General features: G+C 53.5%; 12 protein-coding genes across 12 annotated transcripts; 6 read left to right on the top strand and 6 right to left on the bottom strand.

Annotated features, from left to right (window-relative positions):
* Window positions 1-990: 990 nt before the first annotated feature.
* J3458_001648 (uncharacterized protein) lies at window positions 991-5,531 on the top strand. Its single transcript, XM_066116838.1, has 5 exons — window positions 991-1,301; window positions 2,471-2,744; window positions 2,988-3,147; window positions 3,214-3,713; window positions 3,769-5,531. The coding sequence occupies exons 2-5, from the start codon at window positions 2,588-2,590 to the stop codon at window positions 4,452-4,454; spliced, it is 1,503 nt and encodes a 500-aa protein (XP_065978724.1). The 5' UTR covers window positions 991-1,301; window positions 2,471-2,587; the 3' UTR covers window positions 4,455-5,531.
* J3458_001647 (uncharacterized protein) lies at window positions 5,235-8,036 on the top strand (the record flags this gene model as incomplete). Its single annotated transcript, XM_066116837.1, has 1 exon — window positions 5,235-8,036. One exon carries the CDS (start codon window positions 5,235-5,237, stop codon window positions 8,034-8,036), a length of 2,802 nt encoding a protein of 933 aa, XP_065978723.1.
* A 241-nt stretch (window positions 8,037-8,277) lies between these two features.
* J3458_001646 (uncharacterized protein) lies at window positions 8,278-9,330 on the bottom strand (the record flags this gene model as incomplete). Its single annotated transcript, XM_007814220.2, has 1 exon — window positions 8,278-9,330. The coding sequence occupies one exon, from the start codon at window positions 9,328-9,330 to the stop codon at window positions 8,278-8,280; it is 1,053 nt and encodes a 350-aa protein (XP_007812411.2).
* Window positions 9,331-9,587: 257 nt separating this feature from the next.
* On the bottom strand, window positions 9,588-10,199 carry J3458_001645 (uncharacterized protein; the record flags this gene model as incomplete). The annotated part of the gene is made up of 1 exon (XM_066116836.1): window positions 9,588-10,199. One exon carries the CDS (start codon window positions 10,197-10,199, stop codon window positions 9,588-9,590), a length of 612 nt encoding a protein of 203 aa, XP_065978722.1.
* A 683-nt stretch (window positions 10,200-10,882) lies between these two features.
* On the bottom strand, window positions 10,883-11,822 carry J3458_001644 (uncharacterized protein; the record flags this gene model as incomplete). Its single annotated transcript, XM_007814219.1, has 2 exons — window positions 10,883-11,492; window positions 11,551-11,822. The coding sequence occupies 2 exons, from the start codon at window positions 11,820-11,822 to the stop codon at window positions 10,883-10,885; spliced, it is 882 nt and encodes a 293-aa protein (XP_007812410.1).
* Window positions 11,823-11,913: 91 nt separating this feature from the next.
* On the top strand, window positions 11,914-13,104 carry J3458_001643 (uncharacterized protein). The gene is made up of 2 exons (XM_007814218.2): window positions 11,914-12,255; window positions 12,319-13,104. The coding sequence occupies exons 1-2, from the start codon at window positions 12,243-12,245 to the stop codon at window positions 12,852-12,854; spliced, it is 549 nt and encodes a 182-aa protein (XP_007812409.2). The 5' UTR covers window positions 11,914-12,242; the 3' UTR covers window positions 12,855-13,104.
* Window positions 13,045-14,341, bottom strand: J3458_001642 (uncharacterized protein; the record flags this gene model as incomplete). The annotated part of the gene is made up of 2 exons (XM_066116835.1): window positions 13,198-14,341; window positions 13,045-13,149 (listed from the first exon to the last, which is right to left on the bottom strand). The coding sequence occupies exons 1-2, from the start codon at window positions 13,573-13,575 to the stop codon at window positions 13,045-13,047; spliced, it is 483 nt and encodes a 160-aa protein (XP_065978720.1). The 5' UTR covers window positions 13,576-14,341.
* Window positions 13,934-14,245, top strand: J3458_001641 (uncharacterized protein; the record flags this gene model as incomplete). The annotated part of the gene is made up of 1 exon (XM_066116834.1): window positions 13,934-14,245. One exon carries the CDS (start codon window positions 13,934-13,936, stop codon window positions 14,243-14,245), a length of 312 nt encoding a protein of 103 aa, XP_065978721.1.
* Window positions 14,342-15,034: 693 nt separating the features above from the next.
* Window positions 15,035-15,415, top strand: J3458_001640 (uncharacterized protein; the record flags this gene model as incomplete). Its single annotated transcript, XM_007814216.2, has 1 exon — window positions 15,035-15,415. One exon carries the CDS (start codon window positions 15,035-15,037, stop codon window positions 15,413-15,415), a length of 381 nt encoding a protein of 126 aa, XP_007812407.2.
* Window positions 15,416-16,841: 1,426 nt separating this feature from the next.
* On the bottom strand, window positions 16,842-19,517 carry J3458_001639 (uncharacterized protein). Its single transcript, XM_007814215.2, has 5 exons — window positions 18,808-19,517; window positions 18,127-18,740; window positions 17,810-18,062; window positions 17,628-17,750; window positions 16,842-17,568 (listed from the first exon to the last, which is right to left on the bottom strand). Exons 1-5 carry the CDS (start codon window positions 19,020-19,022, stop codon window positions 16,998-17,000), a joined length of 1,776 nt encoding a protein of 591 aa, XP_007812406.2. The 5' UTR covers window positions 19,023-19,517; the 3' UTR covers window positions 16,842-16,997.
* A 1,141-nt stretch (window positions 19,518-20,658) lies between these two features.
* J3458_001638 (uncharacterized protein) lies at window positions 20,659-22,311 on the top strand (the record flags this gene model as incomplete). The annotated part of the gene is made up of 5 exons (XM_066116833.1): window positions 20,659-21,018; window positions 21,071-21,099; window positions 21,158-21,884; window positions 21,950-22,094; window positions 22,277-22,311. The coding sequence occupies 5 exons, from the start codon at window positions 20,659-20,661 to the stop codon at window positions 22,309-22,311; spliced, it is 1,296 nt and encodes a 431-aa protein (XP_065978719.1).
* Window positions 22,312-25,265: 2,954 nt separating this feature from the next.
* J3458_001637 (uncharacterized protein) lies at window positions 25,266-25,841 on the bottom strand (the record flags this gene model as incomplete). Its single annotated transcript, XM_066116832.1, has 1 exon — window positions 25,266-25,841. The coding sequence occupies one exon, from the start codon at window positions 25,839-25,841 to the stop codon at window positions 25,266-25,268; it is 576 nt and encodes a 191-aa protein (XP_065978718.1).
* Window positions 25,842-27,335: the final 1,494 nt, after the last annotated feature.

The raw sequence follows: 27,335 nt of genomic DNA, 5'->3' as shown, positions 1-27,335 counted from the left end.
CCTTCACCCCGGTCTCAGCCGAGTTTCAAGTTCCGGAGACCAGAGTGGGGGAGTCCATCGTCGCACGGCCCCTAATATTTGCTTCCCTGAGCGTCTAGAATAATTGGCTGCCCTCAAAACGCCATGTTTGATCCATTTGGCTTTGCCGTATTACTTCGTAGCGCGTGAATAAGTGGCTGGCGGCCAGCCAGCGTGACCAGGTGCTATTTTGAATCGCTGGTAACAATAACCTCCCTCTGGTATGTGCCATCGTCACGGGGGCTGTGAACTCCACACTTGCGTCATGAAGAACAAGCGTCTTCTTGGTACCCCTGCTAGTCAACCTCTACCAGTGGGTACACTAACTGATCCTCCAAGCGCAGCCCTGAGGCAGGGAGTGGCTGAAGAGGCAAATTAAAAGCGCAGAGCGATTGCATGTTGAAAATGTGATTTGACTTATGTTCATCCGTGCAAACAACGCGCTCTTTGTTGGACGACTCCTAGCATTTTCGGCTCCCAGGATTGTTTTAACCGTAATATATATGTACAACAACTAAATGTGAAGGACCAAAGCAAAGCGCGGAATTTTATTGAATATCAAGCTCAAGCGCTTCGCAACATGCAGCCCGTCTGAACAAACCAGCCCCTTCCGAGACACCTACAGCAAAAATGCAAGTACTAGGTACTCCGTACGTAACATGTAAAGGCGTCAGACCAATCAAGGTTGGTTGCCGCTACCCCTTGGGACCCCTGTACCGATCTCTGCGTGACCATCCAACCTCCTCCCTGGATTTATTGGTTCACGGAGTGTATTAGGTACTTCCCATCGCAATCCTGCAATTCGCATTGGCGGTGTACTGGCTACTGATGGCGGAACAAGGAGCATTCTGGTCCGCGCCGCCAAGGAGGATATGCGCTTTGGGGGCTTGTCCAGTATGTACATGGTGTGTACATACATGCTGCCTGACCCTTGGAACTGTTGTAATTTTGCCTGGGACATCCACGTAACCCCAGACAAACGTCTGGTGTCCGGCTAGGGCTGCACTGCGAGGACAAGGCCTCTCCTGTGTCCGAGAGTGGCAGTCGGGAGCCAGGTTTTTCGTTTTGTCTCCCGAGTGTAGAGGACCTCCCTGCCTTTTGGTATTCAAGCCTTCTCTTTTTGGTATGCGAAACTACTCAAGATCTTGACGTTCGCTTCCTTCCCTTTCTAGGTCATTCTGACCATTTGCGCTCCTTACTATCGACTTCTTGGCCGCTCTCGATTTTCTCTTTCGAATTCTCTGTACAATTTGAAGTTTGCTTTATTCTTCTGTAACCACTAGGTAAGAAAGAACTGAGTTCTCGTGTATTATTAGCTCAGTAACCGCCGTGTGCGTATCGACTTCCCCCGAAGAGAACCCCTCATTTGCAACAGAGAGACACCCCGGAGTTATCGATATCTGGAGAAAACATCTGGGATAAAGCAAAAAACAGTGTTATCTAGACTTGATTTCGACGACGCTGTCACGAATTCCCGGCTGGCTATAGTTGCCAAGGAGCTGTACCTGGTGGTGTGAGGCAACTGACCAAGGTTTTGTCAACGACCACCTCGACGAGAAGACGGATACAACGGCACCAGCTATAGAGCCAAATATCATAATTGCCAGGCCAGAGGTCTACATAACTACCAGCCATTTTACGCGTTGCAAGGCGCGCGAAGAATGGTGTACAGCCCACCTGAGGTAGTGCCTCTCGCTGGAATTCAAAGTCTCGGCGCGCGACAGCGGGGTTGGGCTTCAGGTGCAGGCTTCAAGTTGGAGGCCGATAAAGACGTTCCGTCGACTCGTCGAAGAGTGTTTCCAATTTCACTGAACCGGTTGCAAGCAGCCAATCTTTTTTTTTCTTTTTTTGAGTTCTTGTCCCAAGAAGTCTCAGGAAGACGTTACATATTTGTGTGAATACCGACGCCGACGCTGTTCTTGGTAAGATGCTCGAGATGTTGCCAGCACCTGCACTTGCCTGCTTTGTTGAACATGCTGGATTAGCTTCTCTTTTGTGCATTGGGAACGGAGGATATTCAACAGCGAGAATAATCCAAGGCCCCTGCAACAAAGGACCTGTCCAGGCGTGACACGTCAAGTGGTATGAGCAAGGAGTGAAGATTTGAACCGACATCCAAACCCAAGAAGGGGACAGCGGATGGATCTGACCAGCCGACTGTCAGCTGTCGGCACACGCGAGAAGTTAAAGGTGTCAACCGTCAAGTGTTGCACCTGCCTCGCCAGCCATTCAATCAAGACCCCGTGCCTCAAATCTGCCCTCTTCTCAGCAAGTGCTGGTCGCCTGCGCCTGCCTCGGGTGCTATTTCTGGTCACTAGAAGTGCTTCTCGTCGATTCTCTCTCTTCCTTGACGGGTCCTTCTTTCTTGCCATCCTCCTTCTGTCATCACTCGTCTGCCAGCAACCGCCAAGTCAACCCGGGTTTCATTAGACTGCTAACATTCGTTCCACAGACAGACATTTCTGTTGCGACTTCTATTCTTCCGCCAGTATAAAACCCATCCGTCTCCCGCCTGAGTGCCTTGACAGTTTTCTGAATTTGACCCCAACCTCAAGAGCTGGTACCCGCAATGCTCAAATCCGTGGCCTTGTCTGCAGGCCTCATCGCAGGCGCCAACGCCTTTTGGCGTATGGAATGTCCTGGCCGCGTTGCTCTTGCTCGAATGGACCCAATCGTCAACCCGAACGAAGCCTCTCCTCACGCACACACCATCCATGGATCCAATGGTACGTCATTTCCGAGCTTGGGTTTTGTCTTTACACCAGATTGCTCAGTTGCGGTTCTTGGGTGATCTCACAGCGCCAGACGGGACTGTCCACAGCTGTGAATAATCCTTGTCAGCAGATAGCTTGCGGAGTTCTAGAGAGGAACCTCCACGACAAAACAAGACTGAAGAAAACGTCGCCGGTGTAGTTGCTCTTTGTGGAGCAATGTGATGAATGAGACATGAAAACTAACATGACTGATAGGCTTCTCAGAAAGCGCGGACACTGCCGACCTACTTGCTGGCGATTGCACTTCATGCCGTGTCACTCAAGACAAGTCCGCCTACTGGACTCCCAGTATCTACTTCCAAGACGCCAAAACTGGTGAAATAGAAATTGTTCCCCAAGTTGGTGGAATGCTTGCGTAAGTGATGTCCCATTCTGCATGACGATGCGCCAGTTGCAAATAGCCCCTGACTGTTCCCGTTAGGTACTATCTCCTCTATGGAGATAACATCACCGCCTTCCCATCAGGATTCCGAATGCTTTCTGGAGACAACAATAGACGAGCCTATACGCTGGGAGACGCAAGGCACCCAGATCCTGATAGATCACGATGGGCTGCCCTGGGCCAGACCACGCAGGAAGATTTGGCTCAACGCGCGATTGGTTTCAATTGTCTCAACTACGCTAAGGACGCCGAACCGACGTTGTTTCGACACTACCTTCCATCAAAGGCCGAGTTGGACCGGAACTGTACTGACGGTGTCCGATTCGAGATCATGTTCCCGTCTTGCTGGAAGGGTGGCAATGCCATTGACAGCGAGGACCACAAGAGCCACATGGCTTTCCCTGACCAGGTCATGACGGGTAACTGTCCTGAGGGGTATTCGGTCCGAACGCCCAGCTTGCTCTTTGAGACCATTTGGAACACGTATGCCTTCAAGGGCCGTGACGGCCGCTTTGTCGTCTCTAATGGCGACACTACTGGTAAGTCTTCTCTGCTTCAGTAACGGCTCACACGTTTGTATACTAACTGGGCTAGGATATGGCTACCATGGCGACTTCATGACGGGTTGGCGTCCTGAATTTCTCCAAAGTGCCATCAACCAGTGCACCAACTCCTCCGGCCGTATTCAGGATTGCCCCCTCTTCAACGTTGTCGAAGAGGACAAGGAAATCTCTTGTAAGATCAAGAAGCCACTTTTGCAGGCATTGATTGCTGAGGATGTGGTTGGGCCCATGGCCAACCTGCCTGGAGGTATCAAGGTTGGCCAGGTTGGTGGTGGCGATCACGGCAATAAGCCTGCTGCCACCTCTAACCGGGCCGCCTCCATTTCCGCCTCCAATCCCGCCTCCAGTTCCGCCTCCAGCTCCGCCCCCAGCTCCACATCCGGTGCCGTCCAGAGTCCGGTTAGCAAGCCATCGGCTGCGGTCTCTCCTCTTCTCGGCCTGGCTTTCAAAGAAAACGCCCACTCTTCTTCAACGGTACCTTTGCCAACGACCACTTCCGTGACGCCTCCCCCGCCTCCTCCGACAACGCCGTCCGCTCAGCCCAGCTATTACAGAACTGAGTATATCACCAATGGGAACCAGGTTACCGAGATCCTCTGGGTGGAGAAGTGGGTCACGGTTACGGATTACGGCAACTCGCCTGCTCCTACACCTGCCGGTGCTCACGACCATCGACGTCGCCACATGCGCCATGGACATGTCCATGGCAAGTTTTGATGGAGTTTGAAAAGGCAAAATTAAAACGGTAAATGACGTTGCTGATTTAAAGTTATATTTTTTTCCTGTCTTTTCTTCTGGTAGGGGACCATTGGTGCCATCTGGGCGGGTTCCAGAAATATGGGCTCACATTCTTCGTATGATTGATAGCATAGTTGGCTTCACTTGTTTTTCTTTTCTTTTCATAGAGCAGAGATGCTACCATTTCTTCTTGGTAACTATAGGGGTTAAATCAAGCAACGTGACCAAATTCAATTGTTGCAATGAGTGCAGCGAGGCCGAGACGGCTGGCGCCAAGTGCGACATGGGCTGAGCTTGACTGACGATGTGACAAGGCACAACAGACTGTCATTCTCTGAATGCACTCCCATTGTTACCATATGGGCACCCAAAGAAGATTATTAGTGGAGCTTTAACTTTGTCATTTGTGAAGCCTCTGCTTGCAAGAACATGAAGGGTGGGTTGCTGACAACTGGAATGAAGTCACACTGGCAACGCATTCCTCGAATTGCTGGAGTGGGACAGACCCAAACACCATCAAGGAGCTTGACCAATGTTTATGCCCAGAGAAACAAAATGGCAAAACCTTCCTTAAACTGGCGTGCTAGTTTTCCCAGCCATACTAACGAAGCAGCAGTACGGCGACTGAAATCAAGTCTCCTCGACCAGCGGTAATCGGCGTCACTTTCGCCGGTCAACGGGACAGGCGACGAATACCCTCCAATGCCCCAAGTCGTCTGAGAAGGGGAATAGAAAAAAAAAACCAAAGAAGAAGTCATTATGGATGTTTCGGTTCTTCCAAGAAGAGATGGCGACTCGAGCGGACTGAGCCTGGGAGGGTTGCTCGCCATTGCGCTGTGTGGCTCCATAGTGATATTCACATCTCTCGGCCTTTTCATGGCGTGGAGGGTCAAAGTCCGTCAGAAGCGAACCACGGAAAGGATGTACACGATGCCCGATGAATACTCCCAGACTCGTCTCACAAAGCGACCTCTTGTCATGACCGAATCGGACGTCAGCGGGCTTCCGAGCCGCCTGTCCTCTCGGTTCTCACTTACACTCCCGCCAATAATCCCGCTGCCTCCGATGCTATCGTACAATAACCTCAACATTTTCCGATCGTCTAGTAAGCGGCGTGCAGAGAGGAAGAGCTGGATCAACGGCGAGGAATTCCACGGCCCGACTGTGAAGAAGGATTCGAAAGACGGGTGGTTTAGCAGGGATAGTTGGATTCGACAGTTTCCTACGGTGCCCAACGTCAGGGTTGCCGAGGAGGGCGGCGACGGGATACATGATGTCGGACGGCAGAACAGCCAGCACAGACCGTCGTACGAGGAGTATCGGAAGCAGCAGCAGCAGCACGAAGAGCCGTCCCAGTTTCAGAACCACCCACCGTATTATCAGGAGCCGCAGCAGCATGCGCGCAACCAGCAACCGCAGGCGATATATGTACAGAAGCGGAGGAGTGGAAGCAACCTCCCGGCCAGCCAGACGAAGCCGAATCTGTCTTTGCAGGACGATGTTCCTAGGGGTCGTCAGTCTGCCGTGCGTACGCCGGCCCAGGCACATGTGCGGCCGTCCGTGACTATGACGGAGATGGGGCTGAGGGATATCTTGCGCTCGACTGACCAGCGTCTGCGCGAGGGATCCAGCCGATCTCCTGTCAAGCATACGCCGCAACCGTCGCCAACTCGTACATCGCCGGTGAAGACTCCGTCCAGCCGGACGTCAAACTCGGGGCGTGCAACTGGGCGGCATCATAGGGGAACCCCAAGCCCCGGCAAGCCTGGGAACATGGCTGCTTTGCCGACTCAGGCTTCGGTTGCTTCGATTGGAAGTGTGGCGAATAGTCTGATTGCCCAAGCTACGCAGGAGCTTGAGCTCCCAGACGGCACGCCTAGTCCCAGCCGCGTTGGAGGGCGGGAATGGGAGCCCCAGGGGCAACAGATTCTGCCACCGAGCTTGCCAGGGCTGGAGAGCCCAAGTTATAGGAATAAAAGCCCCCAGCGAAGCCCCCAGCGCAGCAGCCCTCAGAAAAGCCCGTCAAAGAGACGGTCCGTGGACAGTGACGAGTCGAGTTCCTTGTCCACCTTGTACAGCGTCGGCGAGCCCGAGAGCGAGGAGCAGGCAATTCAGCGGCAGTACTTCCTCCAGCAGCAGAGGTATCGACAGGAAGAGCTGCAAGCACTGGCCGCAGGAGATGATCCATTCACCAATAACGGCCGCGCTCGCGGTCGCCATCACGTCAGGCAAAAACAGGAGCAGCCTGCCGGCCCCCGGCCACTGAGGCGCACAAAGACCATGAGCCCAAGCGTGCTCACCACTCGGACGGATGCGTCGCCCATTTCCCAGCCACTGCGGCCACTGTCGGTCAATTCCAAGAGCGGACCCGGCCGCGGCATTGATCTCCAAATGGTGCCGCCCCGTCCTCTGACGCTGGGAGCCTCGCGCACAGGATCCGACGGCGTCGCGGCGCAACAGCCTCCAGTGCCGGAACCGCAGTCAGACTGCAGCTTCACATCAGACTCGGTGGGCAGCGACGACTCGGAAGCAACGGCGCTGCTGGCCTGCGAAACACCCAAGCCAGAATGGGTTGCTGCCGCGGACCGCGGCCGCTCGCCGACGGGCAGCCCACTCACACCGGGCGCCCGAGACGACAAGGACGCCGACTTGTCGTCGTCGTCGCCCTTTAGCGAGCAGGAGATCCTGTCCATGCTCCTGGCAAGCGGGAGCAACAAGCGGGCGCTGCCCCAGCCGCCAGCCGCGGTCGCCGGCGCGGACGGCAGCATCCTCTCCACGGGCCTGTCTCCGCGCCCGTCGGTCAGGAGCGCCGCCGGCTCTCCGCGGAGGAGGCTCTCCGGGGCCAGCTCGTACTGCTCGCTCGCGGACCCCGCCGCCGTCACGTACGGCTCGCCTTCTCGCCTTGCCGCGGGCCGCTCCAGCAGGGACGCCCCCGCGCTGGGCACGACGATTGCGCAGCTCCGCCGCATGAACAGCGTCGTCAGCGCCTACAGCGCCGCGTCCTCGGTCGCCTCGACCGCCGTCGGCGAGGCCGACTCGCCTACCCTGCCCGGCATCTTCACCGGCCAGCCCGCGGCGCCGCGGAGGCAGCTCCCCCGGCGGGAGGTCAGCGGCAGCAGGCACTACCTCAACATCGGCAAGGGCAGCAGCCTCCCGAAACACCGGTCCATGATGAACCTGAACGGGACGGGCTTCCGGCGCCAGCACCGACAGGGCCGGAGCGAGGATCTGACCAGGCGCGGCAGCCCCAGCGGGAAGCAGGACGGCAAGGAGAACCAGGGCGTGGAGAGCAGGGCCAGCACGCAGGCGGACGCGCTGGGGCTCCGGGAAGTGCGCCAGAGTCCGTCCCGCGGAACCAGGGACAGGACGCCGCCCACGACCCCTTCACCGCCGCCCACGTTCAAGTTGAGGCCCTGCCCCGTGGGGGATTTGCTGGCCCGCGAGAAGCGCGGCGCCAGGCGGGACAGCGCCGAGAGTCTGGGCCTGTACGATAAAGACGGCTTCTTGCTGCCGTCGCCGGAGAGGGAGGCGAGGACGCGGGGGAGGGCGTTGCGCATTTAGAAAAAGGGGGGGGGGGGGCCTCTACGGTCTGGATTTTCGCTCATTGTTCAATTCTTTTTGTAGACGTTGTTTTCTTTGCCCGTGAGATGTGGTCCCGGGACCCGGTTATATTTCTTCCGTCACATAGATAGAACATTTGTCTCTTTTTTCTTTTTTCATCCCATGTATAAGATAGCGGCATCATGTGGCCAAGTTAGGTTTTTATTTTATTTTGTTTTATTTTATTTTCTCTTTTGTGTATTTAATACTTCAACTGTTTAATCATCCGGGGCGAGTTGATAAAGGCGCATCTCTGCCGCAACTTCTGCTGCTCGAGGGCGCGAGAGGCCTTGGGCCCGTCAATCGGCGACAGGCCCTCGTGGGGACCGCCGACGACAAAGATGTTGACCTGGCCGTTTTGCGTAAAGGCCGGCGTGAAGCCCTGCAAGGTGTCGTGCCCCTCGAGGCTGGGCTTGCCGGTGCTGGCGTACGTGGACCACGAGCGGGAGCCCCGGTCCCTGAGCTCGTAGTCGGACGGGCTGGGGTCGAAGTCGTAGTCGCCCGTGTCGTAGTGGGAGAGGTTGCCGAAGATGTAGGCGAACTCGGAGGTGTGGATTGAGCCCATGCCCGGCCGGTGTACGACCTGCGACAGGAAGGGGTCGAGGATGGTCTGGTTCCAGTCGTACAGGTAGGCGGTGTTTCCGGCGGCGGCGATTTGCTCCGCGTACCCGAGGGGCTGGCACGTCATGACGATGTCTCTGAAGATTCTGGCCGAGCGGTAGAACTCGCTGGACGCGTTGGCTGCCGTGTTGGCCGGGAAGTCGGACGCGGGATACAGCGCCATGAGCTTGCTGATGTTGTCCGTCGACACGTCTGGCGCGTACGCCCGGAGGAAGTTGTACGTGTCCGCGGCGGTGGTGATGTTTGCGTCGGTGAAGAAGGTCACGTCGTCGTCGCACCAGCCCATCATGGTGGTCACGTTGGAGAAGCGATGCTCCTTGATGAGCTGCGAGGGCGCCGCGGGCAAGAAGTCGCCGTCGACCGAGGGCAGCCAGATGTCGCCGATGTTGTGGGCTGTGTCGGACTGGTACGTGGCCAGCGAGGCGTTGAGCACCTTGTCCGTGTCGAAGCCGCGCAGGCACTGGATGGTTTCGGCGGAATCGAGGTGCGTCTTGTAGCAGCCGACGTGCTCGACGAGGGCCTGCATGGCGTTGGTGGTGAAGTTGCCCGTGATGCCGGGCTCGAGGGCCTGGCTTTCGGCAATGGCTTGCTGGAAGGGCGCGGGCTTGGAGCCGCCGTAGGCCATGATGTGCATGCCGATGGAGAGGCCTGAGGCGTGCTGTTAATGTCTTTTTTTTTTTGTTTTTTTTTTTTTTAATTGATTTAAAGGTTGCGGATATACATACCGCCAGAGGACTGGCCAAAGATGGTCACCTTGTTGGGATCGCCGCCAAACTGCGCAATATTGTCCCGAACCCATTCGAGCGCGAGACGTTGATCCTTCAAGCCGGCATTCTCGGAGCCTTCTTTTCGAAGGGCATCTGACCGTGCGAATCCAAAGACTGCCGATGATTAGCTGTTGTCCCAGCTGTCGTCGTTGTCCCAGCCCTCCCATAAGGGGCAGGGCACAGACAAGGGAAGAATATGTCTGGTTACTATGGAAATATACTCACAGCCCAAGCGGTAGTTCATGGCCACATGGATCACGGGCAGCCCATTCTTGACGCTCTCGAGGATCATGCCATCCGGCCGGATGGTAACCTCCTCATTGCTACCGGTCCAGAAGCTCCCGCCGTGGATATACACCAACACGGGCAGCTTCTTGCCCTCGACACACTTGCCCTTGGGCCGCGCAATGTTGAGATTCAGACAGTCCTCGGATATCTTGGTAATGTTGCTCAATGATATCGGGGGCACCCACGGCCCCAGTGCCTGCGGACACGCCGGGCCGTAGGCAGTGGCGTCAATGGCGCTGCCGCGTGGAGATGAATGCGGACGGGGCGGTCGGAACCGGTTCTCGCCGCTGGTGTCTTGGCCGTAGGGGATATTGAGAAAGACTTCAATGCCGTTGCGGCTGAGCCCGTAGTAGGTGATGTCCTTGTCGGCGTCGTGGACGACTGGATCTGCGACCGCGCCGGTGAGGACCGACGAGGCGGCGAGCAGGAACACGGCGAGAGGCTTCATTGTTTAACGTCGAAGTGTATAATGGGGCGGGAGGAACAGAGAAAATAGAACCAGGGAATGAAGCCTTGCTTTATAAGTTATGAACGAGCTGCAGCTCTCGTCGCCTCGACGGGACGGGACGGACGGACTCTTGTCTAGTAGTAGATAATAAACCTTGACGTTAGCCTCGGACAGGGGATCGCCTGCACATGACCAATTGGCGATGTGGGCGATTCAAGGAGGGCGGAGAAATCCAAGTCTGCATGAACCCACGCTTTCCTTCTCTTGGGAATGGTAACTAGCTACCCAAATCGTGATATTTTTGGGCCCGGAGCTGCGGGTGAATGGAGTTGAGGACCAGTCCATGTCGTATCAAGTAGGAGAGCTGGACCCAATTCTGCAAAGCTCAATTCATCTACTCGCAACGTTGCCAATTCTGCGTCATGCTTGCCGTCATTGCCACGTCCATGGCGGGGTTGTGGTAAAACAACCTTGGCCTTTACCGAAATGAAGCTGTCCTAATGTGCGAGACATTTCGCTCATACGCCCATTGCACGCAGGACAATGACCCAGCTGCGGGCTACTCAACACAACTCAACAGCAGCCAGTCTCCGGTGCGAGCTGCGTTTTTTTAACCCATTCCTACACCCAAACGCCCTGCTCTATTGTATAACGAGTACGGAGTGCCATGTAGCCTGATAAATCTACTCAACCCTTGGGCGTTTGCTCTCAGCGTCGTCGCCATTGACCCCATCGTCGTCAACCTCCTCTCTGGGTCTTGTCCTGCCCGCGCCATCACCCAGCTCCTCTGCCTCGCCGTCTCCATTGCTGCCCCCAATCCAATTCCCATCCTCGTCGAAATACTCGTGCACGTTTTCCGCGGTAATCCAACCCCCGCTGCCCGGCATGGGCGGCGGCAGTCCTCCGTCGGCCGTGCCGCGCAAAACCCCTGTGAACCCCTCGACGGCCTCTTGCTCCATGTTGCCCTCAAATACTATGCGGTCGTAGTCGTTTTCCTCGTCCCCGTCCTCGTCCCCGTTGGTCGGGTCAGGGTGCAAGTTTGAACAATTGGCAATGGCGTCGTACAGCTGCTGCGCCGTCTGGGGCGGCTCGCCTGATGCCGGCACAATCGTTAGCTCAACCATGTTGAAGTCGTCGTCGTCGGCGCCGCCGTCCGAGAACTCGAGCTGCATCCATATGGCCGGGGTGCTGGCGCCTTCACGCGCGCTGACCTGCTTAACTGCGTGGATGGAGATGGACGGATAGGGAATCGAGACGCCCGACTCTGTCTTTTCGCTAAAGATTGTAAAGTGTCTACACCCCTTGTCAGCGTGCACGGCTCCTCGAGGTCGTGGTTTGAGGGTCGGCTCACTCTGAGTTTACAAATACATCGACCTTCTGCTCAACCAGCCCCTCCGTGTCACCGTTTGTGCTCGCCACGGCATTCTCGGCTGCAGGCGAGTCCGCGGGGAAGATGGCCAGCGTGCCGCATTGCGACTTGGGGATGGATGCGACGGCTCCCTTCAGGTGGAAGTGCAACACTGGCTTACCGCCGCTGAACGATTCTGGCGTTTGGGACTGGTACTCGGAGAGGGGGGTGTAGTCGTCCACCGAGGGCGGCGACCGTATCGTCGTGGCGAGCATGATGGGCGCCGAGGAGGGAGACAGTCGAGAGGACTGCAGCTGTCTGGTTGGAGGACGCTGGTGCCGGGAGCTTTGCAAATTCATCGCGGGGGGAGCTCTGAAGGTGAACTGACCAGTTCAACTCGTAAGTTATCTTATCGGAAGTGGGGGCATGACGATTCTCCGCAGCGAGAGCACCATCGCAACGGCAGTTCGCGTCGTCTTCTCGAGACTCGAGGCCCTCGGGAAGCATGGCCTCATCGTCCACATCTCCACTCTTCAACTCCAGTTTTCGAGCTGTTCATACACGCAAAAAGACACAACACACACCGGACACCCTTCTTACCTGTTCGACCGCCCCCCTACGGACTTCTTCTCACAGGCTCGTGACGAACTCCTCATCAACAATCGCGCCTGGGCAGAACATACCCAACATACATCATGCACAACAATCGTATGCGCCACCTGCTTTGCCCCCTCCCCCCCCGGGCGCCCTACTAAGCTAACAGCAAAATAGGCCCTCATCCCCTGCTAGAGCAGGTCCCCCTCACCGTGTCCCCATTTGTATCTCTCCCAACGGCAACCACGCTCTCCTACAACTACAAGACAATGCCCTCCAATATCCCTCCCTCAGCAATGGGCATACCCACGGCGTCCGAAGACCCCTCCCAACAGCCCAAAGCGCGCTTCGTCGTCTCGGGCTCTGGCCATGCCGCACACCCTGACGATATCATTGTGTCGTGCAAAGCGCTTCTGGATCACGTTACCGAAGTCCAAGAGAGTGCTGAGAGGGAACTTCAAGAATTCGAGGAGCAGATCAAGCAACGCGATTTAGCCGAGAAGAGGAGAGTCGCACCCGGTTGGTTGGACAGTGAATCACGGTTATTGCAGCCAGAGAGAATGTCGGCACAGGCTGGGCCGAGCGCGGGAGCGACAGCGCAACATCATCAACAACAACATCCACCGCCGATGGAGGATAAGACGGCACAGCCGGCGGCTGTTGATACGGGAGCAGAGTTGGACAGGGCCTTTGGCGGCATGGCTCTGAAGTGAAATTTTTTTTCTCCTTGAATATATTTCAGAACGAGTCACGAGCTACTATGGGCACTTGGAGCACGAACTGTATTAAATGGCATTGTATTATATATTTGTCGTACGAATGGATCGACTTCTGGCTTTTAAGTATATGCTCGCATGGCGTTGTCATCAAGATCCTTCATGCCCGTATCCTGAATCCGCAAAATTAGAACATGTTGGCGGCAACCAGAACGGCCACTGCAGGTACGACATGATCGGAAAGCACGTTTTGCGATGCCCCGGCGGTGATGGTTGGAGCATGACTGGCGGTCTACCATTTTTGTAAGCAGTGTTCCGAGAATATGCTCCATACACTTACAGAATTGTGACCATGGGCTACAGTAGGCGCCGCGGTGGTTTGAACGGCAGAAGTAGGCGTCACTGGTCCCGAAACCGAACGGCTCTCCGCATGGGTAGTCTGGCCCGGAGCGTTCGTATGCTGAGCTTCCGTGGTGATGGGAGCAGTGCTGGGAGCTGCGGTCTCCGATCCAACCTGGGATGAACCGCCGTCCTCAACGGGCTTGGGAGTCGCATCAAGACCACACTTCCCGGCGCCGACGCTGACCTTGTCGCCATACCACCGCCAGATATTGTACTTGAGGGCACAGCTGAGGCAGTCGTCCAGGAGCTTCGCCCAGGACTGGTCCCGACAGTAGCCATCCTTGGCGGAGTTCTGGATGGCATATCCTACGGACATGTTAGTCTGGCGGAGACCACGCTATTGGGCGCACACGGCGGTGTACCGACCACAACTGGCCTGGCATTGTTACGCAGGACCCGAGGTCTGACGCTTCGCCATAGGGACAGCGTCGGGAAAGCTGAAGTCCGGTTTGGCAACGGCCGAGGCTAGGGATGCCACCGAGCTGATAACAAGAGCAGAAGCAGTGAAACGCATCTTTGTGGACGCGGTGCTCAAACGAGTGACGGTTTGGAAGAGGATAATGGAGATTCTACAGAATGGCTAACAGAAACCGACCGGGAAAAAGGGTCGACGCCGGAAACGCTCCTGGAGCACGGTTCCTTATATACAGCTCGACCGGATACAACAGCAGCGAATGCAATCCCTGTATCCGAGTGCCATGAACAACACGCGCAGACTCCATGCAACCCAAAAGTGCCTCTCCCAGTTTGCCCGATTCTACTTGGGTCTCCTGTCACATTTTCTGCTGGGGATCTTTCTTGGCCTTGGACTGGATCTTGGGCAAGGCTCGCCAAGTCGTCGGTCAAACCCCCAGCGCCGATCGGAGGAGCGTCTTGAGTTTATCACCTTGGGGGATTCGCCATCAGCCAATAAACCAATTCGCTCCCATGCACTCGCAGCCAAAGCAGAAACTTGTCTGCGGTGCATCAAGGAGCTGCGCGACTAGCGTGGACGGACCAATGAAAGTTGCAAGCTCCATCTAATATCTGTTATCTGATCATCTGATAAACCTGCTCCCCCGCCAATAATTCCGACCTCGCCGGCATATCAATAGTTGCAGCGAAGTTGATGGGTTGATGGGACTGGCGCATGGCCGTGGGTCGGGGCCTCTCCGCGATTCGAGGACGTTCCGTGTGTGTGTGTGTGTGTGTGCTTGCGGGCTTTCTATTAATACCGCTGGTGTTGCTCGCCTCCCACCTTCGGAATGTGTGTTCTTGAATTGATGATGACTATTTTCATCTTGATGAATCAGACAAATCAGTACTGCCTTCTCGAACAAACCGCATTTCTCAATGGCTCTGTTGAGATCACTGGCAGTCCTGGCCATGACAGCTTCGGTTGCCAAAGCCGCCAACCCAACAACCTCCGAAGACATGGGACCTGCAGCCTTTATGTGGCCGGAAGACAGAGTATGGTCTGCCGCAGCTGATAATACAGCGCCTTGCGATCAGTCGCTGGTGTGGGCAACCGTACAAATTTCCCGCTGAGTATGAAAGCACATATTAACTATGCTGTGGTTGCGTCAACTTCGACTAACTATGTGACAGCCAATGGTTAGGTTGCCCTTGTCGATCAGAAGGAAGCCTATAGCGTCGAACTCAGTATTTTGTACGATAACGGTTTGTTGTCCCTCTGCATCATCTTAAATAAAGCACATCAAATTTCAAGAGCCAATGTCTTTGCTCCGGACCCCAAGGAAGAAAAAGACTTCAAAACACTTATAAAGCCCGAGGCCATGGCTGAGTTGGACAAGGGCCACACTTGCGTGAACCTCAAGATTTCACCATCCTTCGTTAAGCCTGGATCGAACGCCACTTTACAGATCAAATACGTAGCCAGCTTTGACAAGCCCGAGAACGAGACGTTTTACGCGTGTGCCGACATCACCTATGTCGAGTTTGCCAACTTCAAGGAAAAGGTTCCGTGCTTCAACGCCACCGTGCCTGATGACAGCAAGAAGGATACCCCTGAGCCCACATCCGATGCGTCCAAGAACTCAGACTCTACAAATTCCGGTCTCTCTGGCGGCAACGCCGCCGGCGTTGTCATCGATGTTGTTGACGGCGTCGCACTGATAGCCGCCGCTGCATTGCTCATTTACAGACGAAAGCAGTAGCGTTTGCGAACGTTGCGACAGAAGTACTCCCCTCGAAATGTCAAGTGGCTTCGAGATTGGCAATTAAATAGAAGCGCACAAGCGTAGATTTTGTTATATGTAGTCATTTTGAGGCAGCGGGGACGGTTTGGCTGGGGCTCGAAAATTGAACACACTTTTTATATGCTTTGCTCAAAGAGACAACGGATGAAAGGTGTGTCACATGGCGAAGCGTTTCATGATTGCTATGAAAAAAAAAAAAAAATTGCAGTTCGTGTTCTCGTGTCACACTTGCTTTGTTTGTAATTTTTGTGACTCTTTGTTGTCACCACCGCGAGGCTAGGAATGGCCCACGTTATTGCCGAGTGCTGAGGGCGATACTCTGTCTGTCAAGCGAGCGACGTGAGGAAGGAGCCAGACCAAGCTTTTGAAAATTGAACCTGAAACCTCCCCCCCCCTTTCTTTGTATCTTTGCTTTCTGCGTCACGCAAACACCTCTGCCAATTCCCGCTACCATGCATTGTTTACTGCTCAAGGTTTTCGGTGCCTATCTACGAGCTCGACATTTCGTTCAACGTGTCTTTGGACGAAAGAAACGTGACAAGAAGGCCAAGTCGCACAAGAAGCCCGGGTCGAGGAAAGGTTCTGTTAGCAGTCATTCCTCTCGTTCCTCCTCCCACCCTAAAAAAACGCTGCCCGTCAACATCATAGCCTAGGCAACAGTCTTTTACCGAAAAAAATTGATTAGCATCCGCCGACACCTGAACTCAACTATGAAGTATATTGGTTTCATTGCAGTACTTTTCCCTATCGCGACTACGGGTTGGGTTCTCAGAGATGCCCCCAAATCAGCCGCCCCCGACTTTGGAGATGCCACTATCGCCCGTTTTCCTTGGTCAGACATAACTAAACAGACTGGAATTGACCCCGAAGACATCATGTCGAGTTCAAACTCTGACGGAACTCTACCCTTTACTTGCCCTGAGGTGAGGCTGTTCTCAACCCAAGCCAGCACGCACTGAGCTGATGAAAAACTTCACACAGGGAGTAGGCCCGAGTATAATGGACTGTCCCGAAACCATTACAGAGTGGACCCGCATGGTGGACAAGGAGGGGAACATTGATGTAGATGGTGAATCTTGCACGTCTATTTCCAAGGCATGCTGCCAGGCCGTTGTTTGCGCACCATTGAGGACGAATGTTCGAGTTCAGCCAGGTGAAGTGACTGGTAGAATGTGGTCTCCGTTGACAATAAGGTGCATTTACGGGGGAAGAGGTGGCGTTTGGCACGATGGCGAAGCGAATTTGTACGTTCAGATGCTTCGCCCACGAAACGGCCAGTGTCCAGCTTGACGTGCCTGGATTTCGCGGTCCTTGTGCTCCCCCACAACACAAGTAGTAATGATACAGCTTCCTAGAGTCGTTTCCTATTATATTGAAAACAGCACCCTAGTCTAGTCCCGCCGTTTTTCATATGAAGTGGTGAAATCTTGAAGAGGTCTGTTGCGTGGTTGAGGACGACTATCTACGATGTGGTACGCCATGAGGAGGGGAAAATGTGAAATCCAGACTCTGCGCGTCCTTACTGATGCGTGGTTACGATTTAGAAAACCATGCCCTTGGTTTGCTTCCCCCTGGTCTCTTCCAATGTTCGCACATTGATGCTTCGCCACAAGAAAATACACAAAATAGCAAGAGCCATGAAGCACGAGCCGCAGATGGCCATGACGCGCTGCACGTCGCTATACGCATGAATAATCCCATCTCGTGCGGGACTGCCTGCGGGGAGCGCTAGCTGGGCCTCGATGTCGCCATAAATGGTCGCCGTCTGGTTCTTATAGTCGTCGGGCAGGTACCGGTACATCTTGTCCTCCATGCTGTTCGTCCATAGGCCGCCGGCGATTGCGAAGCCAATGGCCTGCCCGATGGAGCCGAAGAGTCCGAACAGCGCAATGGCGACGGCAATGTGCTGGTGGTCGATGGAGGCCATGATGGCGAGCTGGCCGGTCATGGCCCAGACGCCTGTTGCAAAGCCGTTGAAGAGCTGGCACATGACGAGGACACCGACCGAGGTGCTGGGGGTCCGGAAGCGCACAAGCAGCGCCGTGCCCAGGATGGCAAAGGGGATCATGCCGAGTGAGGGCCATTTGACGTTGCCAAAGTAGCGAATGTAGCTGGGGCGGTTAGTAGAGCTCGTTCTTGGGGGGTTCGAGTACGTGGCGGGCGGGCTTACACTCCGATCAGCGGGGAGATGAAAGACGATGCGAGCGAGAAGGAGTTCAAGATGTAGCCCGAGTCGGTGATGCTCTGGAAGTGCACGACCTCGAGGTATGACTGGTAGTACGTGTCCCAGCAGCTAGTTTGGTGTGAGTGGGTTGGTTATGGACGAGGAGATGATGGGCTGGGGGAGCATACAATATGGAGAGGAACATGAAGCCGTACAGGAGACAGGCTCCGAGAATGGTGCGGTCCTTGAGATACGCCCATGGGAAGTACTGGACGGGCGCAAAGTACTTCTCCCAGATGGCGAACAGCGCCAGCAACACGACGCCCACGACAATCATGGCAATGACGTAGCCCGTCCTCCACCCGTCTGAGGCCGTGTTGACCAGCTGGAAGGGCAGCAGGAGGAGAGACCATCCGGCGACTGTTAAAAACATGCCGATGACTGGGGGATATAAGTGAGCATGAAGGGGAGGGCAATTCAAGGGGGTCGGGGGTAAAAGACTCACCGTCAAATTCAATAAAGTAGTGCTTACACGACTCCCAGGCGGTCCGGTTCCTGGGCCGCTCAGGATAGACACCCATGCGCACGGCCTTTCTCTTGCTCAAGACGAAGACGATGGCAACGGGTATGGCGAAGAAGACGAGGATGATGCAAAACGAGTAAAAGGCCCAGCGGAAATCGACATTGGCGTAGAACAAGTCGGCGATTCTGGGTCCCGCAAAGGTGGTGGCGATGATGGGCGTCTGCTGGATGCCAAACAGGATGAGGCGGTTGCGCAGGGTCGTCATGTCGGCCAGGATGATGGTGATGATGTACCCGAGGCCGATGTGGCCTACCCAGTAGAGGGTGTGGCCGGCGGCGTAGGTGGGAACGTCTTGGCTGACGCCCTTTGTGATGAGGCCGACAACCATAAGGACAATCATGGCAACGAAGCCCTCGCAGCGGCCCCAGATGTCGATGCTTTTGGCAATGGTGAGGGTGCACACGCCGCCGATGATGGAGGCGACGATGTCGGTGGCGGCGAGGAGGCCGTGCTCGCCAAAGGACGAGGTGATGAAGTTTTGGAGGTTGCCTGTCACGGAGCCCTGGAGCTGGTCGATGAAGGAGACGAGGTAGAGGCTTTGGGGAGGAAATGTCAGCAAAAGAAGAAAAGGGGCGGGAAGTTGGCTGTGTGTCGACGACGTACAGGACAAACATGATGATGAGGACTTGTTTTGTCCACACGCTGGTGATTGCCTCGACTCGCTGGACACCTTCCTGCTTGTAGCTGGGCTCGGTGTCTGGTTTCTTTTCACGGGCTTCATGGTTGGTGTTGATTTGGTCCTTTTCCATGTCGGAGGGATGCTTGTCTGGCTCCGCGACAAACCCGGGTGTCGTCGGGTGGGTGATTTGAGGCGCCATTTTGAGCTGCTGCTGCTGTGTTTCGTTTGCCAGAGGGAAAATTCTCAGCGCTGGACTACAACGAGACTCGAGGTCTTTCGAATGTGGCACACGAGGCAGGGACTCGCGATGCTTGTGGGTGGTTTTAATTTTACACAGCTGACGTCGCAAAAAGAGCGTCTCACTACGCACGGCGACGACGGGCGTCCATTATAACGACAGACAGGCCGCTCAACGGAAGCTTTTTAGCTAGCCGCAATACAGAGATAATCGGCAAAGGCGGCTGCGACGACAGGTGAAGAGAAGGGGACGATTACCCACCACCGTGGCAGGGATTCCCATCAACCACGGAGTATTGTATCTGATGCCCGGAACCAACCGCCACGCGCGTAAAGACCAACGAAGGTAGTGGCGACCCCCGGTTCGGAGCTACCAGAAAACTCCACATGGACGAGGGTTGAGCGACGGTTCAGCCGTCTGGACTGCGAAGCGTCGTCGTTTAACCCTTATGTTGAGAAGACGGCAAAATAGCCAAGACGAGCGAATCGTGGAAGCAGAGAGACAAAGATTTAGGGCCGAAGGGACCGTGCAGCGGAGCCGTGGCGCTGGCCAAGACGGCATCGCATGGCCATCACGATGGAACGCGCAATTGTTGTGTAACTTGTGTTCAGCTCTCATTTTATCTGATCATCAGATAAAGGATGAGTGGACAACGGTGGATAGCCTAGTTGACACTAAATCAGCCACTTGATGCGCGATGCCCCTCCTCGTCTCCCTCTCTCTTTTTTCATTCGTTTCGTTTTGGCAATGCTAGCCGACGTCGGAAAAGAATTTGTCGGGCTAGAACGCGTTGCGTGTTGCTGATCAATTTGCTTTGGGGAAATATGCTTGGCGGTAGCTGGATGCCGAGATTCGTCAATCGTGGAACTTGGCTGTGGACATCTGGAGGGAAAGTGACTCGGCCACTCTGGTCACCTGTTTCAAGATCAGTCACTCACTAGACGACTGAGAGAAGTTGAGGCGTGAGAAAGGTTTATTTCAAAATATACAAACAGCACCTCTTCGGCGGCCCGCCGCGGCCGATAATCTCCCAGCCACATACATGCATGTATAATCTCAGGCACCAAACCATATGCTTCGAATTCCGGTTCGGCACCGGGCCGTCGGTGGAACATTAGAGTTGCGATGCACGGCGCCCACTGTAACCTGCAGGGTCCACAGGTAACGGCGAGCAATACATTGTTGGGCTGCCTCCCCGGGGCTTTAAAAACCCGAGAATGGTTCAACGCAAGACGCACCATTGCCATGAAACGTGGACTTGCGCGGGGTCTTGATAGAAGCCGAGATGTGGCGTGAAGATTAAAGATGCGGGGTTCCGAAGCGGATGGGCTGGCTCATGGAGTGCCAGGCCGAGGGAGAATGATGAACAAGTCTTTTATAGCCCATGACAGACGGCCGAATTGCAACGATGCGCAAATGACCTAGGCTGCCTGCTTCTGGGTTTCGGTTTGGTCAAACCCGAAGGCCGTGTGTGGTGATTCCTGGTCATGGCGATATCTGAGACACTCCTTGCGACAACACATGTAAATCGGAATCATAAACGCCATGCTTGAATTGCTTCCGTCGAACGACGCTGCCGACTAAGACGTCTCCAACAATGGCTGTGAGAAAGAACACCAAGGGTGATGGCAAGGAGTACCACTACTGGGACTATACTTTCGAATGGACCGACAAACACATGGCCGCAAACGAGCTAAACTCTTGGATTCTGAAGTATGACAGCCTTGCTGACAATTGTAACGAAATCCTCACCAAGTTGATGCATTCCTCTCACTCCGATGCTGGTAATATCTTCAAGAGAGACAGTTATGCCTTGCTACAAGAAAATCACAAGAGTGACCCCAGGTTGTCGGAACTCTGGACACAGATCAACACAGTCCCTGACTGGGTGGACTGGGCACAGATCCAGCGTGGCCAAGATATCTACTGGCGATACCTTATACCAATATCCAACGCGGTATGCCGCCTATTGTATTGAGAGCGAGTAAACACCTGCTGACGACCTGTAGCTCACTTATCAAAGCCTGTTAGGGGGTCTGTAAGTACTGCCCAAGGTCTACCCCGAATACACACATGCACGCGCTAACAGCTCTCAGGGGGGCAATCCGTGTCGGTGAAACCATCGCACGAACAGGAGGATTCGGCGCCCAGGTCGTCCGACGCCGCCTGCTAGAGACTTTCCAATATACTCTCCAGGTCAACAGCAATGCGGAGGGGATGAAGCCCGGCGGAAAAGGCCACTTGGCCTGCGTACGAGTCCGACTCCTGCATTCTGCAGTCCGACTCAAGATCATGAGTCTCGCTGCGCAAGACCCGACGTACTATGACATGCACAAATACGGCCCTCCCATCAACGACCTGGATTCTTTCGGCACCATCCATACATTTAGCAGCGCGGTTATTTGGCAGGGCCTCCCGCGCCAGGGCATCTACCTGAGCAACCAGGACGCCGAGGATTACATCGCGTTATGGCGACTGGTCGCCTATTACATGGGAGTGCCGACGGAGCCTTTCAAGACTGCTGCCGCGGCCAAAGTCGCGCACGAGTGGCTTCTTGTCAACGAGTTTGCCCCGAGCGACACCGGAAGGATGCTGGCCAGAAATATCGTAATCGGCTTGGAGAACACCGGCCCAGCCTACGCGTCCAAGGAATACATGGACGCCATGGCGCGGCTGCTCAACGGAGATCGGCTCTCGGATGAGCTGCATATCCCCAGGACGAGCTTGTATTATCGACTCTTGATGTGGGGATATTGTTACTGGGTTCAACTCCAGGCGAGGACGATCCAAAAGATTCCCTTTATCGACCGATTCCTCATTGCGGTGTGTCTCAACCATGCTGTTTATATCTTGAAAACAGTATGCAGCTCATGCTAACTGGACCATAGCGCCGTCGTAAGGTTACGTGGGACTATCTGATGGGTGAGAGTGGCGGCCTTGGGAAGGAGACACTCTTTGACTTCAAGTACATGCCCTCTCTGGGCCGGACGACATGCCCAGGGCAGCGAAAGAGCTACACGTTTAAAAGACCCGGTATTGAATTAATCTCGTACCTGGGTCTCTTGTCTGCTTTCATCACTGTTGCCTGTCTGCTTGGTAGCATTTATCTGCTGATGATGAGATATTTGTCCCCGTGTTCAGTCTTGATGGAAGCTTGAATCGACCCCAGCTGATATCGTTCTGCCTCTGAAATAACGACTTTTCTGCCTTTATAGTTATCGTTGTTTCCAATAACTCAGATGCCACCTGAACGTTGACAATATTTTTGAGCCACGTGATTGTTCAGCCGGCACATTGGATAGATAGCAAGTTTCGCACTGAAACGGGTTTTCTAGTAATTCCAGCATATTGAACTGAGAAAACTTGGTAACTAGAAGATTTGAGGGATGTTAATATAACGTAAACACGATTATAGGTCGAAACTCGTGCCATTGGTTGATCACGGGGTCGAGGACTTCTCTGATGTAATGTGGCTTTGCAGTGAAATTGACCAAAAATGGAAGAATCGGCCTCTCAATATTCTCGCCGACACAGACCAAAGCGAGATCTCTTCGTTAGTTCGGACCACGCACGATCTGTGCCAAAAGGTTATGGCAGTGATGACCCGGCCCAATGTGATCCTGAGCAGGCAGTACCAATACCAATGCACGCTTCTACTTGTAGCTGTCAAAGAAGTCGTTGAAATCACGTCAGAACTTGTTTAGTTCAACTTCCTGCATGTGCTGAGTTCGATGGGGCAGAGGGCGAGGGTGCAGTTTGCCTTGGGACCGAAGACGATGACCCCAGTTGGCGCCGCAGTTGACGGCAGCGCAGAATCCATAACGTACTGTTTGAAAGATATGATGTTCGATAGATGATAGTGGCCATTACAAGCTCAGAATCAAGTATGATAAAGGACCACCACCACGAGGTGCAGTGGTGGCGGTGATAACACACAGAGTATTAAGAGACTTGAGAGCTCTCATTCTTGTCAATGGCCTCCATCACAAAACAAGTTTTACAAAAACAAGAAACGATACGCGTGGGCAAGTTTACCTTCATACGCATCTTGGAATGTCGGCGCACTTGGTGTCCCCAAGGAGCCCCGATTCGATCACTTTTCGATGAAGCACATGGAGCAAGCTTCCCCAAGGTATCTCTGCCACTTGGAATTTTCTCTGACCTCCACAAATTTCCGGCATGCTCCTGATCAGCTTTTCGAGAGCCGACTTTGGACGAGACTCGTAGCAGTTGCTAAAAGTTCATCTCCAGGCGGGGAACATGGACCGAGTTTCGGGCCGCAACGACTAAGAAACTGGCCGAAAAAACTGACCGAGCGAAATGGAGCTCATCTGTTTCTAGGTAACAAGGAATCTTGTTCATCGCAGATTGAGCGGGTTGCATTAGCGACGGTGCCAGGGTTCTGAAGGGGTCTCGTGGTTTCGCGGACGCGGTTGCAGCACCCGGTCGTCATATTTGTGTGCATTAGTGTTGGACATCCAACAACTAGCAAACCCCATTCTGTATCCGGAATTGCGGCCTGATCTGTAGTCGAATAATCGACTGATTCGCATCACCACCCCAACATGGCATCCGTGCCGTGGCATTCACCTGCGCTGTGCCACGGCTCTCTTTTCAGATTCGAGCGTGAAAAGTCCTGACGCGCAATGACCCATACGTGTCTACTTACGTCGTGTCCAAGCTGAACCGTAAGTTGACCTTGTCAGGCAATGTTGCGCAGCAGACCACGCAAACAACGATACGACCAATTCTGACTTGCGACCAACCGAGCAACCAGGCAATCAACTTAGGAGCTTACATGGACTAACGCGTGAGGGCGGATTTCAAGTCCACGCTCGGGTTTCCTCTCTGAAACCTTGAACCACAAACCTTGCCCTTGCCTCCATTGTCTCCGAACCGTTGAAGGCCTTACAAGATAGACGCTGTATATACAAATTTGATCCATCGTAGAAGCTGTGCCTCGAATCTACTCCGCAGGGGCTCAATTGGAGAACTGACTTCTGGTAGGCAATACATGCTGAGTCGGGTATGTGTAGGTCCTAATAGATGAAGAGGCTGCTGCTCAATTGTCTCGAGGAATTCAAGGGAGTACACGCTAAGCGTCCATTTATCCGGCAACGCACCGCCAAAAGATATCATAGTGTGGGTTGTATTTATGTTCCCGCAGAAATTGCCTTGGGGTCGTTGTTTTCCGCTCCCCGTGGCTTAAACCGCGTTTGTTAAGTTGCAAGCAGTTTAGAGAGGCTCCTTCTTTCCACATCTGCACAAAATAACGGGCAGCGAAATACTCTTGATATGTGTTGTGGAGAAAGTGATAAATCCTGTGGCGATCCTCTGCTGTTTGATCCGATGTTCTCAGGGGCGATAGGCATGGTAGGAGTCTGGAAAGTGACGACAAATATCCCGGCAATTTGAAGTGCTCCAAAAATAAGCTCCGATTCTCGTAACCAAAATTCACGAGTGAATTATACAACCCCATAAAAGCAAGACCTTGGAGAAGCGTCAGCTCGTCGGCGGCGTACCTCCTAATCTCCAATTCAGTGTGTTCGACAAGGTTCAATCCGTTCAAGTCTTCTTTTTTGTGTATGATTTGCTTTATAATCGAGGAGTCCTTTTTCCATAGCCATAATTTAACATCTAAAGTTCGGTTATAGTGTCGGGTGTCCAGTCCGCTCCAGTACTCCTCCATGTTAGGCATGCAGCATCAAGTTGAATAGGTATCTGGATGAGGTTATCCATGTGTTCATGGCGCTCCAAGAATGACTGAAAACTGGAGATAGTCGCTTGGTCATTTTCAAATGCCATCCGAATATACCGACTCACTCGCTCCGGGCAAAACTCCAATGTTTCCAACGCTAGATCCACAGCACGAAGACCAGGTAAAGACTTGCCATGAGGCCGGGTTGTAATGAAAACTCGTGATTGATTCAGAAGCTCGTGAAGAAAACTTGGGGTTGCCCGTGAAAAAATCACGAGGCGCCTCGTCTAGTCCATCGAGAAGGAATAGAGTGAGGTAATTGTTGCTCATCACTGCTCGCCACAGGACCTCTGCAAGCGCCTCCCCGTGGGGATGATGGACGAAGAATCCGCTATAAAAGAGGGATTTGAGATTGGTCTTGCCACTTATTCGAATCAGGTTTCGAAATGGTATCCGTAGGAGACGATCAAATTTATTCTTCCACAAGCGGCCGGCTCTGAAATCAGTCACAATTCTTTTGGATAAATCTTCCCCACGCCCGCGCGACCGTGAATCATAATTCGCTTCTGTTGAATAGCCCTTTCATCTTCGAATCTGTGCTCATCAAAAAGCGCGGGGAGTGTGACTGGTCTGTTCGTCTCCCCTGTCGAGCTACCAGTATTCGATCGGGTGTTTAGGGAAGCTTGTGCATTGTTCAAGTCGATAGCTCGGTGTACTATTTCAAGGTTGATACAACATTCGTTTATGGGAAGCGGATAACCAGACAGCTGCCTAATTTGAAGCTTCTCATCACTGTAACATTTATGCAGGATGCATTTGTCCGCGGGTGACGCTTCTATGGATGGCTGCGTTTTCTCAATCCTTATTCGAAGCTCTTCGACGCTGTGACTCTGTATCAGGTCACTCAAAACTGTCAGCGCCTTGTCCACAGTTATTTCTGTGCTTCGATTTTCAATCTTTTCGTAAATCGGATGCAAGGCGTCGTGGAACCTTTGTTCGTCAGGGTGGCTCTCGAGTTTGTTCTGCATGGCAATCATGCAATTGTCGTAAAGAAAACAGGCTCCATAAGCGTTGCCAATCATGATTGACTCGAAAGGTGTTAGCTCCCCGGCCAAGGCTTTATTTCAGAGGATGGGCAACTTCGTTAAACATGTTCGCCCCGTAGGACGTGACTTGTATTTCTGCAAGCACGTCCGCAAACAGTGATCGTTCGTCTACCGGCTCTTTCGGGATAATATGATAGTTGACGCACTCATATTTACCAAGTACAGGGCTCCAATAGTCCTTGCCTAGTCGGACCACTTGCCGGCTGCGGTCGAATCTATTCATTTGGTGTCTTTCTTGGTATAAAATATTCGCTCACAAAGAGCTCGGTCCGTGCTCGCTGGTTTTTTATGGGATACTGGAGTATGACTCGGATTGTAGAGAGATCATGCAAGTCATCAAAAACTACATCCGAGCTTGTATATAGCCCGCGGCCCGAGTTGTGTCGATGGGTCTGCCGTCGAAGTATTGACGCCTGTATAGACTCTCTGCCTCTTGTTCGCGTAGTTATATCGCATGTGATTGATTGTCCCTTTAATTTACGAGCATAAATATCCTTAGTGACAGTCATTTCTTGGTAATCAGAATATAAATCTTCCCACACCTCGGCGAAAAGCCTAGTAATGGCCTTTATTTTTCCATGGTCTATTTGGCGCTGTCGGTACAACTTGATTTTATCCCCTAGCAATCGCCCGGAGGCGGGAACATTTTGCTCCTCATTGGCCACGTAACATTGGGTTTTCATGATTCACCATGTCGAATGGTGCCCATGAGTGGCACGAGGAAAAAGAAGGGTCGCAAGAAGCAGCATAGGAGACGGCGAAGACAATCACTCCATAAGAGACAGCGTACAACGTAAAGAGAGACGTTGTCAATCTAGAAGAACAAGAGGCTGACTGAGGGTCATAATGAGGCGGACATCGGTCAAGGTAGGATCCTCCAACAGTGATATTACTCGCACAAGCATGGTTGGGTGCCAACTGTGGCTCAACTTGACCAATGGCCCGTTTCTACGCCAGACTCGGTCGTGACTCGTCTCACACTTCCAGACGCTCAAAGAAAGCCATCAAGTGATGACAATGGGCCCTAGTACAAGGCTTGCGCTTACAGCAGGCAGCAGCAGTGTGTGAGACGATGAGGGCGTTTCGTACATATCATAGGCCACCAATGCTTAAGCCCTGGATTTCTGTCAGAAAAATGGTAACATACGTTTACTTTAACTGATGTGAAAGAATACAAGAAAGTACCCAGGACTTCAAGGGTCGTTCAACCGCAAACTGAAGCACCGAGTATCAACATGCGAACCCCCTTTAGACCCAACAAGAACAATCTTGCTATGTGCCTTGTGTTTTCAGTAAGGACATAGGCAAGCATTCATTTAAGAACACTTAACTAATACAGCCGTCTCAGTAAAAATAGCAATATACAACAATTTTGTCAGGGCTCTCTAGTAAAAGAACCATACCTTGCGGGCCTCGCGGCATATTTCGAACAAAACCATCAGACGCCCCTCACATCGAGCCGCATTTTCG

The sequence above is a fragment of the Metarhizium acridum genome, assembly GCF_019434415.1.
Source record: "Metarhizium acridum strain ARSEF 324 chromosome Unknown scaffold_1, whole genome shotgun sequence".
Lineage (NCBI taxonomy): Eukaryota > Fungi > Ascomycota > Sordariomycetes > Hypocreales > Clavicipitaceae > Metarhizium > Metarhizium acridum.
The sequence above is the reverse complement of the archived record's forward strand: the minus strand, read 5'-3'. Positions and strand labels throughout refer to the sequence as shown.